The 12580-nt window shown below is 34.9% G+C and overlaps 1 protein-coding gene across 1 annotated transcript in view; it reads right to left on the reverse strand.

Annotated features, from left to right (window-relative positions):
• Window positions 1-12580, reverse strand: part of Dcc (DCC netrin 1 receptor) — a 1060049-nt gene that overhangs the window by 535335 nt on the left and 512134 nt on the right. The window contains exons 4-5 of the mRNA XM_076836991.2: window positions 11855-12005; window positions 10289-10425 (exon numbers count right to left, since the gene is read on the reverse strand). Coding sequence (XP_076693106.2) covers window positions 10289-10425; window positions 11855-12005 — 288 coding nt within the window. The remainder of the gene's footprint in view (window positions 1-10288; window positions 10426-11854; window positions 12006-12580) is intronic.

A 12580-nucleotide genomic window follows, 5' to 3' on the forward strand; every position in this document is an offset into this window, starting at 1 on the left:
GTGATAAGACTGAAAATCATTAATTAATACACTTTAAAAGCAAAACTTCACAAATGTCAATTATATCTTTAAAATTTTGTTTTGCTTGTTTTTTTTTTAAGAAAAGCATTAGGTAAAGAAAATTAATGGATTGTCAACACACATTTGTCAAGTGAGTGAAAAAATGAATCAATCAACATATAAGTGGAAATTTCAAAAGCTTTAAAGTAAGTCTGCCACTTCAACTAGGTTTTAAAGTTGTTTGCTCTTTGCCCTTAGGTACACTGCCACCAAGTGGTGGTGAAGCTTTGGTCTTGTGTGATTTGAGGTGCAGGAAGGTATACTCTGATGATTACCTGCTCAAATATACCAGATTTCTAATAATTTTAAAAAAATCAATAAATCAATAAAATTTACCTTATTATGCATTAATACTGAAATACTTCACACATAAATGGAACAATGTCCAGACAAATAAATTCAATAAGTATATTAAGAAACATCTAGGAAGAATCTGCTTCATAGTCTTTGAAAATTGGCAGGCAAGACTGCTGCTAATGCTTGCTGTCTTTGATTAAAACACTCCTGTCTAATTCAGCTCAAGTCTCATGACACAGTCAACTTCTTTTGGATGAAGTGTAGCTCTGGTTCTTCAAGACAACTTTGGCATGAAATGCCCCTTTGGGCAGCTTTTCACAACTGTCAGCAATTCTCCTCTTTCCAAGCCACAGATGGTCAATTCACCTTGCTTAGATTGTTAGGGCTAATTAAAATCATATCCTTAGATTGCCTTTTTAATGCTCTGAATTAGTATATAGTCTCTCCCTTTTCCCTCTGGGGCCTTTTCTTCCTCTCTCATCTAAGAAAGAAAAAATTAGATTCATTGCCATCTCAAGGATAAATGCAAAACACTGTCCCAACTGCATTTTCCAACACAAGGTGGGAAGAGAGTAGAGCGCCCAGCACAAAGACCCTAAAATAAATATTTGTGTAGTCAATAAATAAGTTTCATCACCAATCCAACTAGTATTTCCATTACCAGATGTAACTGGCAAATATAGTACCAAATCATTTTATAACTAACCCCCTGAACTACAATTTTCTTCTTTTAATCCACATATACATTCAACAGAATCTTTTAGACAGTATTTGGGGCAGAGCTTTTGTATACTCTTGTGACAAACATGACCTTGTTCCAAAAAGTAAGAAAGATAAGTTATCTTGACAGTGATGGGAGGAAGCAGCTCACAAATTATTTTTGTTCCCGATTTAATTCTGCCCAGTGTGATTTTAGTAGCCTATATTTGGGATCATATCCCTATACAGTAAAAGGTTTAGCTAATTTCAGTATTATCCATTTGGCAATTAACTTGTGAAGGATAATCAATATAAACTTACCTAACGCACTTCTTTTATGACTATGACCATTAAAATGCATATGAATGTGTGGGGGCCTCTTAATAAGGGCAATTATAGATATACATGAAATTTAAAGACTACTACTTAGGCAGAGGTAGTGATGTTGTAAATTCGGAAAAACTCCATTCAAACTAAGAGTTACACATAGTAATAGAAGGATAAATATTATCTTAATTAATGTATTTTATGATACTATTTCCCATTTATGGCTAAGAGCCTAAGGCTAACATCCAACATTGGTGAGCAAATAAATAGAGGAGAATGAACAACTGTGATCACAGGAGATAAGCTGCTGGCTCTCCAAACAACTGGCTGGGTCAGCTCTCCATTTTTAGCCAAAAAAGTGTTATACATGGTCAGAAAGTAGCAACTAATATTGCATATTCTTCAGCAAAAAGCTATAAAACTAAAGCATATTCAAACAAACAATAATAAAAAGGAATATCAATTGGGAGTTAACGTGTCTCTATTCCCAGATACATCTGGTAGTTGAAGGTGGTATGCAAAGACATTGGTTTTTGTACATAGAAAATTGAACTTACAAGCCATATATAAGAATGGATTTAGAAAAAAAAACTGCTTCTTTATAGTCAAGAGTACATTTAATATTCAAATTGGGATAATTGAGAATATCTAAACTATAATTAGTGCTTCATACTTAGGAATTATTAAATGATAGTGGTGATGATGGTATTGAAGAAAAAGGAGGGAATATCAAATTTACGAGGACTTTGGAATTATTTAAAAATGTACTATGTCAATAGGAAGTTATTTTTGATCCAATGCTAAAAAGGATATATTTTTCCATATACCTGGAAAACTAAGATGATTGGTACTACCAATATGTAAACAATGTTGATAATGTATTTTTCCATTGTCACTCATTTCTTAAAAAAAAAAAATGATCAAAGGATATTTTTAGGGCATAGAAAGAATCTTGTATAGTGCACAGAGTAACTTCTCTGCACAGCTGTGTTAGTCTTCTCTGCCAGTCAACAAAATACCATGGGCTGAGTGACTTAGGCCATAGAAATGCTTTTCTCTGAGTCTGGAGACTGGCAGGCGAAGGACAAGGTGCAGCAGTGTGAGTTTCTAGTGAGCCATCCCTCTCTCCTCAGGGTGAAGATGGTACCTTCTCTCTGGTCCTCAGATGACCTCTGCTGTCATTTCTTTCTAGTAAGGATATTATTCTTAGCAGGTAGCCTTTTAAACTGATTTAACTTTGAGGATCTCCTAAAAGTCCTATCTCCACATAGAGTCACACTGGGCTTAACATACAAATTATAAGAGGAGGCAATTCAGATCATAAGAGTGGTGCATGAAGAAAATGTGACTCTCAATGGAAGGCTAGAAAATATTCACATAGAAAGATAACTTGTTTTATGCACAAATGTTATTGCCTACATTTAAAACTCAGATGCGCCAGCAACAAACCAAGGATTGAGTTACAAAGATAAACAAGTCAGGGCTTCTGTGTCTGAGTATCTTCCTATCTAGCTGGGAGTGTGGGGGGGGAGGTGAGGGGGGGGAGTGGGGGGGTGGGGGTGAGGGGGTGGACATGAACAGCAGGGTGAAGAAGCATAGAGGAAAGCAAAACTATAAAATGCTTCAAAAATGGATATCACCCTCTGCCACAATTCTAATTTTTGGTCTGTTTCTGGAGATGATTGCCAATGATATGTCTGTGCATCATTTGGACATCATTATAACGATCCCGCATGATTTGGGGGAATTATGAAAGGACCAGTTGTTGTTATATACATTTTGTAGATGAAGAAAATTGGGTCTGGAGAGAGTGCAAGGGATGTCTTAACATTTGTGCTGTTTAGTTGTGTTTTGCTTTGGTCTGTTCAATCCTTGCAACTAGGCTTGAGGCTTCTTGTTAGAACTGGAAGAGACCTTATTTCTTATTTCCCAGAACTCTCTGTGCCTTGCTATACTGAATAATTTTTTTCCCCTTCCCAATTCTCACCAAGTCCTAAAAGGAGTAATTATCATTCTTAGACAAATGAAGGAAATGAGGATTACATAATGACCAAGTTGAAAATACTAGTGAACTATAACTTGAAAACTTCCATGCTGTTCTCTTGCCCTTAAGATGAAATCCAACCTGACTGGTGGAACACTCAGGACCTACCCGTGTTTTCCAGTCTGGTATCAGATTCCCTTGTACCCACAAGCTCCAGTCACATCAAGTCATTTCCTGTTTCCAACCCACGCTCATCTCCCAACCTTCACACACTTCCTTCTGCCCAGAAGGCTAATGCCTACAGCTCCTATTCTCTCATCTTTGCTTTTTCAGGGGTCCTTGTTGCCCCCTTTCCAAATAGTTCCTTCGCTCTTTTAGTAATTGCCATCTTATTGTCTTTTCATCTAACTTTGAGTCCTGGAGCTGCAACATAGACTGCTTGGTATAATGTTCAGCACTCAATTACTGGTTGCTGGTTTACTAAGAACACTGATTCAGTGGTGTACCTGGGCCTGAAACTTTGACTGTTAGCTCACTTTATATAGTTACCATCTTTATTTCTATGCAGAGGTTGTCTCAGCATAAAGTAAGCTCTTATTTTGGACTTTTCTACCATTCTAAGCTACAAAATTGATGGTTTTTAGCAGGGATATTTAACATCCCCCATATCTCTTAATCTATTCTTGTCCTAACTCACTTTTATCTTATTTCTTAATCATTCTGAATAGCTTGGTAATATGTTTATTTGCATAATGAATACATTACTTAATGGCTAATATACTATATATGTACACACTTTAAAGAATATAGAAATAGGTTTTGAAGATATATTTCTTAGAAATATATAATGTGTGTATCATGTATAAATGTATGCATTATGTGCACGCATATATATATGTATAGTGACATTTCAGCAAGTGACAGACTGTAGATATCATTATGGTCCCATGAGATTATAATGGAGACTAAAAGTTGTTTTTTTTTTGTGTGTGTGTGTGTTTGTTTGTTTTTAACCTAGTTCATTTGCAGCTGTTGTAACAGGAGCATGAGTCCTTATTCACATGATTGTGGTGATGCTGGGGTAAGAAACCTACTGTGCTGCCAGTAGTAAAAAAATACAACCCCTATGATTATGTACAATCTATAATTCTTAATAATAATAATAATAATAATAATAATAATAAGTGACTATGTTACTGGTTTGGGTATTTATTTGTATTATTATTTTAGAGTATACTAAGTTTACTTTTAAAAAAGAAAGTATACTATAAACAGTTTGCAGTGTTACATAGGCTGTAGTCTCATGTATTCCGCAAAGAATCAAGAGACCACACCAAATAATTGACCTATCCCATCTAGGCTTGTAAAATTAGTCTCTAATGTGTGCTTGACAATGAAATCACTAATTGACACATCTCTCAGAAGGTATCCCCACCACACGACTGTAAATTTCAATATAATTTAGTGTGAATGTGCTGTCATTCTACTTAAAGAACAGTTCTGTGAAAGGTGGGGGTATACTCTACCCTCCTTAAACCATGACAAAAGGGTGGCCTGAGGGTTCTTTTCCTTTAAGGAAAGGACTGAAGCAGGGTACACCTGCCTCAAATAACTTCTTCTTAAAGGCACTTTCCTGGGAGAAGTCTAAGGCCAAGTACCATGTGAAGTGGTGTAAGCCACTCATAAATAGGAGGACATAGACAATGCTTAGTTTTGGTTTCCTGTTCTCCATTTTGTGCAAAAGGCTAATGTAGGAAACTTAGGTGCATCTTATAAAACCGGCCTATACCAACTATAACCAATATTTCTCTAGAATTTGGTAAGGCAAATCCTTGAGAAAATCCTCATATATAGATAAACTACAAATGGCATACATTACATAAAGCTTTAACGGTAATTCCAGAATACTTTGCAAAATATTAAAAAAATATTTCATTTCTTACTGGTGTTAGACATGATGGCTTTCACTGAAGAGCCTTTCCTGAGTGACTTTTCCACCCATTTCCTTCTTCATGTATAGGAGCAGTGCACAGGACCCAACAAAGTCAGACACGGTATTGACGAAAGATTAAATACCTTCTTAAAATATGCATTTCTATATTGATCCAGAAATGGAATCAATCCAGACATAAAGCAGTAGCAGCTCTCTTGAATGTTTATTGAGGTTTGACTTTCTATGTGCATGAAGATGTGTACGTAGATCAGGATGACCAGATGTAGGAGACCATGAATGGATATATTTCCCCAATTATAATCAGACTATAATTCTTGAGCCAGACAGCAGGGTACTTTGAAAATATGAATTGATAAAATGTCATTCTTTACTTAAAAAAATAAACTAGGTTTAAAGAATGAATAATCATGGCATTAGGGATTTAAACAAAATATTTTCTGGTGACAATCTTTTCAGACAGCTTCCCTGGGTACCCTTCTCATTAGGACCCTTCCTGTCTTCTATGAGAGATTATCAACTCTGTATGTGTTCATAGATCCAAGGCTTTCAAGCAATATGTAAAATGACTTCTTTATATTTGTTTTAAACAAGGTTGTCACTAATCTGGTCTAGTATACATTTCTCCAGATGGTTTAATGATTATGAACATTTTAATTTTCATTTTTAGAAGAAGGCAATGTAAATGCTAGGCTTCAAATTATATCTAATTATACTGACTCCTTGAAATTACTGTAAAAGGCAATGACATTTCTCTTTATCTTCTTGGATATAAAATGATGCTCTATTTGAAGTCTGTGTTCATGGAGGTTCACATTCAGAGCCAGTCTAAGTGTAAGAGAGGACCACAGGTTCAAAGGCAAAACAAGAATCTGATAAAATGCATGATTAAAGTTTTATAAGGGCAAGCTTAGATTTCTTGTGGGATTTTATCTTATGGAAAATATAAATAGGCTTAAATTTTTAAAGTTATGAAAAATAAATTTGAATAACATTGATAGTGAAGTTTTTTTTTTCTCTTCATTGTGTACTTTCTAAAAAGGTAATAAACCCTATTTTCCAAATAAATTCAGTTCAGTTACAGTGACCCTAACTTTACATTAGAAGAGTCAAAGACTATGTCACAGATTTTATTATATCGAAATTCATTTTTAAAGCCAGGGTAAAATAGTTACAACAGTACTCTAACCACCTCCTGAATTGAATCAAGCTTTCTAGAGTAGTTATAAATCATACAAGGTCTACGGGAGATGTTTGAAATTCATACATACCCAGTTACCAAGATGATTCTTTAAAAACAAGCAAACAAAAAGGAAAACACTAAGGCCACCAAGATCCAAGATGTAAACATGGCTCTCTCTAGTTTTTATTAAATTTGTAATACTTCTAATTTGTACATTCAACATGTAACATATCCAGATTTGAGGACAGAGAGTTCATTTAGAATAAAAATAAAAAAATCTAAAGGTGACAAAGCCAGCAGTCGTAGGAAGAGAGACTTGGCTCGATATTCTACATAGAGCACACACAATAGTTACTGCTCTTCCTATGTAAGGAAGTTCCTTCAAATCAATGAAATACAGATGAATATTTGAATAAGTGTGTAAATACTGACAGCAAATTCACAAAATGGAAATGCAAATTCCAATGAGGTTAAAAAAAGAAATTTTAATTTAATAGATATCCAAATTATTATAAGGAGAATCCAGTTATAAAATTGTTAGGTAAGAAAATTTTTGTGGGATGAAATATGCTTTTGTTGTTGTTTTGTTTCGTTTTGTTTGTAGCAGGGGCAGTACCAGGGATTGAACTCAGGGGCACTCATTCACTGAGCCCTGAGACACACCCCCAGCCCTATTTAGTATTTTATTTAAAGAGAGGGTCTGACTGAGTTGCTTGGCACCTCTTTTGCTGAAGCTGGTTTTGAACTTGTGATACTCCTGTTTCAGCCTCCAGAGCTGCTGGGATTATAGGTGTACGACACTGTGCCCAGAAGAGAAATGCACTCTTTTGATAAGAGGCAAATTCTGGCACTTCTGTTGAAAGTATAAAGACTTTTTGGTTATTTTTCTTAGGATATAAACAAATAAATAAGAAAGATATTAACAGTAGTAAGATATTAAGACTATTACAGATATTAAGAATGATTGGGTTAGTGTTTTATTTTTAATAAAATTTAGAAACACAATAATGTCTGACAACTGAAAACTTGAAGAACATACAAATATATATAAGCACATAGAGAAGAAGATACTATGATTTATCCTTAAGTGAATACACAGTTGTAATATGTACATCATCTACGTGGAGAAAATGTGTGCTGTGTGAGAGTGTGTGTGTGTGTGTGTGTGTGTGTGTGTGTGTGTGTCTGAACAGTCCAGGACTATGGATTATGTGTAAGTTTTATCATCTTGATTTTTAAATATGATGTTTTATTTTAATTTTCATTCTCCCCTTTTAAAGTCATAAGCATGTTTCTTCCCATACCTTCCTGTTGTTTTTCTGATTATAAAAATGATGCACACCTTTGCAAAGTACAAGCTACAGTTAAAGAACAAGCAATATTTGATACCAAATTTACCTTTCCTTTGCCTTTTTGTCCATAGATGGTATGACAATTGTTTGAGCCTCATTTTCAAAGAATAGTTTTATTCCTTTCTTTCTTGTTTCTTCCCTAAACTTTCTACTATCAAGGTTGTTACCATATGTTCTTGTATTTAATGTGACTAACATAACCAATTATTAGCTAAAACAGAAATTCAAGAATCATTCCTTGCATATCACAGAAACCTGGGACTCTGGACTCAGACTGCATTAATTTGAATCCTGAGTCTTCCCTTGAGACATTTATTCATCTTTCTGGGCAGAAATGCTTTTAATCATAAATCAGGGTTGACATTGACACCTAATGTTGGGGTTAGGGTTAGTGACTGCTTCTTCCTCAATCTGACATTTCCTTCCATGCAGAGGAGGCTCCTTTAGGATAAAACTCTTGCTTCTCCAATCCCTTCCCAATATTCACCCTTTCCTGGAGTCAGGAAGGTTAGATTAGGATAAAAGGCAAAATAACCTATCAGATCAAAGTTTAAAGACATCCCTTTCACCTCCTGTTCTCTTTGTGGAACACATCTGGCCTCCAGGCAATGAATACCACGCTGTCAGGAGCCCTACCATCAGTGACCAGATGGACACGCTTCTCTCAACACTGAGAGGAATCACAGGCTGAGTGGCAGTGTTTTAAAAAAATAAAGGTGATATTTGAGTCCCTCTATGTCATAATCTTTTTTGTTATTTCTCAGTTGGTACAAAATTATTAAACAAAAGCATTGCTATTTAATGGGTTCCGACTTCACAACCCCTGTAGGCTACAGTGAAGAGCACGTCTTACACTGTTTGTACTAAATAATTGCCATTTCTTGTATATATGGTGTGTGTGTTTATATAGAACGTACATATAAACACGTGTAAATGTATGTACTGGTTTGTATATGTATGTGCTTATACTTATAATTATTTAGAGATAATTTACATAGTTCATAAAGTAAAAAATATGCCAATATGTGTGCACATACATGTGTACATACATGAGGGTCTTTGCTGATTTTGTTTATCATCAAAATTCAGCATTGTTAAATGTATGGCTGGAGTACCAATGAAGCCTTACATTGTGCATTAATTTGACACAAAATTTGACCTTCTGTATTTGCAAGTAAAAATTTGATTATATCAATATAAATTCTCTTATTCTGTAACCACACTTGCATTATGATCAGTAATACACATTACAAGATAACTTCTAAGATAACTCTTTAGCGTTAGTGTACTTTGACATTAAAAATATGAAAGTCCTGAATTTTCTTTGTTTCACCAAGCTATAAAATATGATTAAATGAAATTGTTGCCATTTTAAAGACAGCTTATATTTTAGTTAAAATAATGTTACCTCTAAATCCAAAGAACTAAAGTCTTTTGCCCATTCTTAGTTTAATACTTCTGGCTTGATGAAAGAAAGAGCAACTCCATTGCCTAATGCGTTATATACATTATTATCCAGGGCACAGTTGAAAGTGTTTTATGAATTAACGTTAAAGCCAAAACAGATGAAGGATAGCATATTAACATTATGATACGGGTAAGCATATATAATCAGTTTATGATACTTTTTCATTTCTACTGAAGCCTATGACTTGTCCTGAATTCTTTAAAAGGAAAAATATTGATCCCCAAGGGGGAAAAACATAGTAAACAATTTTTAGTGTTGTTATAGGAAAAAAAGAAAGCGAAATAAAAATGCTAAGGCTCTTTCATCAAACAATTTAATTCAAATGAATCTGGAGTACACGATAAAATTTGGATTTGCTTGAGTACCTACTATGTGTAAGAATTATTAATTTACAAAGAGACACAGGTGACCCCACCTTTCTGAATAAAATGAACCTATCAACGCATCTTTAATTTCCTTAAATTATATTCTTATTGTGCAAGTTTTCCTTACTTATATTAGATTTTAGGGTCCATTTTAAGTATTTCCACGTAACTAAAACAATCTTACCAAAACACTGAATTTAATGACAGAGGCCCTTTCATCTTGAATGACATCTGCTTTTCCACTGAGGCCCATTTTTGCTTAATTTTTCCCATATTCTTCTTCATCTATTTCCCCCCAGATATGATATTTTTGAATCTTATACTTGTTGTTCAACACCCCTGTCAAATAGTAATTTGGGGAACTTCTCAGTTTATCACTAGAATAATTAGCCTAAAGAGTAATATATTTGCTTTTAATCAATGAACAAGTGTTCCACACTGCATTCAACCCCTGTGCAATTAATCAAAGCACAGCAGGGACACATGTGGTGTACTGGGACTTCACGATTCCACACTAATAAACATAGGAAGCAATCAGTGGCAAGCATTCAAAGTGTATTTTGAAGAGGACAACGTGAAGTCATCTGCAGTCAGTGACTTACCCAAGACTGTGAGCTCTGCAGAGGCACTAATGTTCTCATTTTTATATGTGACAACACAGGTATACGTTCCACTGTCGTCATCTGTCACATTGGAGATAAGCAAGTTGCTTCCACCCAATAAAGAGTACTTTTTAGACCTGTAAGACACCAGGCATATATAATTATACAGTAAATCAACACATGTTTGCAGGCAAAGTACTCAAGGTTTAAATGAATTTTGCAAACCTCAAACATAAAATTGGAAACAAACCCTGTATGAGAGGGGCTTGATAATATCTCACTTACTGACCTAAAATTAATTAAAAGGAAACTACTCGCACTGGAAGGCAGCATGTAGTAATCAGAGAGAAGAAATAGGAATAACTGTAGTGCTAAAAAAGAAACTTACAGATAATCTAGTCCATTTACCTCCTTTTAAATTTGAGAGACTCAGGGTCCAAAGAGGTGGTTCTCTTAGAGTGGAGGGCAATGTTCTGTGCCCTGACATCCAATTCAGTGATCTTGTATGAAGCCACAACTTATATTGAACCCAAACTGCCTAAACATATGCAAAGAGCATGTGTCTACTGAGGCCTTTCTTGAGAGATTTAATGATCCCAGAAAAGTTGTGATATCATACTGTTGTTATCTAAGTACATATTTGAGGTGGATGAATTTAAAGATTAATATATGATCTATGGACCTATCTCATCATAGAAAATCTAACGTGTTAAAAGGGAGTACACCAGTCCTCCCAATCAATGAAATTAATTTCTTAAGTGAGATCCATTTAATCAAAATGTTTTAGAATAAGTATTCCATCATATGAAGGGCTCACTTTCTAACTCTATCTTATTATTAATGCTCCAGTAATTCAAGACCAGGCATATTTTCCTGTCTTACCTTAAATATTTGTTACAGTTGGGATAGTCATGGGCAAAACTGGTGCTAAAAGGAATTGCTCAGACATTACGATGATATGCCACATATTGAAATCCAGAATTTTCAGTTTCTTTATTCCCTTTTTATTGAGGTATAATTGGGTATAATTGAAAAAAAAAGTGTATGTATTTATACAATGTGATGTGATGTTTTATGTTTATGTTTAAAGGATGAAATATGTGTTTGTACATATATAGACAAATGTCAACACACACACACACACACACACACAGAGAGAGAGAGAGAGAGAGAGAGAGAGAATGAACATCCAGCTAATTAACCTAAACATCACCTCACATAGTAATCTTCTGTGTGTGTGTGCTCAGAATGTTTAAGATCTACCTCTCTATTCCACTACCTCAGGATGAGATCATCCAGATGCCTCGTCTTAAGACTTTGGATGGGACCACCTCAATAACTATCCTGGCTTTCTCAATTTCCTCTCAGAATTGATCTTATGCATTTTGACTATTTTCCCCATGGGCTCAAGCCAGTGGTTAGATGCCATTTATATACTGTATCATGTGGAGGAATAAGGGGAAAAATCCAATTATCATGAGAAACCTAGCATTTCTAGGCATTTGTGTCAAATTAGAGAAAAGTAAACCATAATGCATATTTCACAGAAATCCTAAATGAGTGTACCTGAGTTGGATGACTTCCTGGCCCCGTAACCAGGTGAAACTGGGCGGAGGGTAGCCAGAAACACAGCACTCCAGGACAGCATCCCTTCCTTCAATGGCCACCACGTTGGATGGTCTTTGCAGAAAATACAGCTGCCTATGCAGTCCTGGATCTATAAAGAAAAAATATAGGATGAAATACTTTATGAAAAACATTTCCAAGATAAATGACATAACTGAAATCATTTTCCCCCTAAGAAGACACAATGATGGAGAGGAAAGAAAGAAAAATGGAAAGATGCCGGTGAAACTTATGAATAAACTCCTAAAAGAGTTTCCCCAATCCCCAGATTCTAGGATTATATTGGGATATCCTTAGCCATTGATATGTCATGGCATAAGGCAAAGGACATAGCTGGAGGATACAGGTGACTCATTTGGGCTATTGACCTTGTTAATTTGTCACTATTAGAGAAACAGACAACATTATTAGTAACTTTTCTAAGAGTTCTAATCTGAAAATTTTTATATGTTCAGTCTGTATGCCAATAACATCTACTTCACTTTCTTCTGCTTAGTTCATTGCTTTGGTGACTTGATACATATGATAAACATAGATAATAAAAATTGTGCTCCATAGCACAAAGGCTCTAAGGATTAGAATATAAGGGTTTTGCAAAAAATATCAGCTTTCTTCAAAAAGGAAGTTATATTGGTATAACTAAAGTTTGTTTGCTTGTTTTTTAAC

Source organism: Callospermophilus lateralis, chromosome 17, assembly GCF_048772815.1.
Source record: "Callospermophilus lateralis isolate mCalLat2 chromosome 17, mCalLat2.hap1, whole genome shotgun sequence".
Lineage (NCBI taxonomy): Eukaryota > Metazoa > Chordata > Mammalia > Rodentia > Sciuridae > Callospermophilus > Callospermophilus lateralis.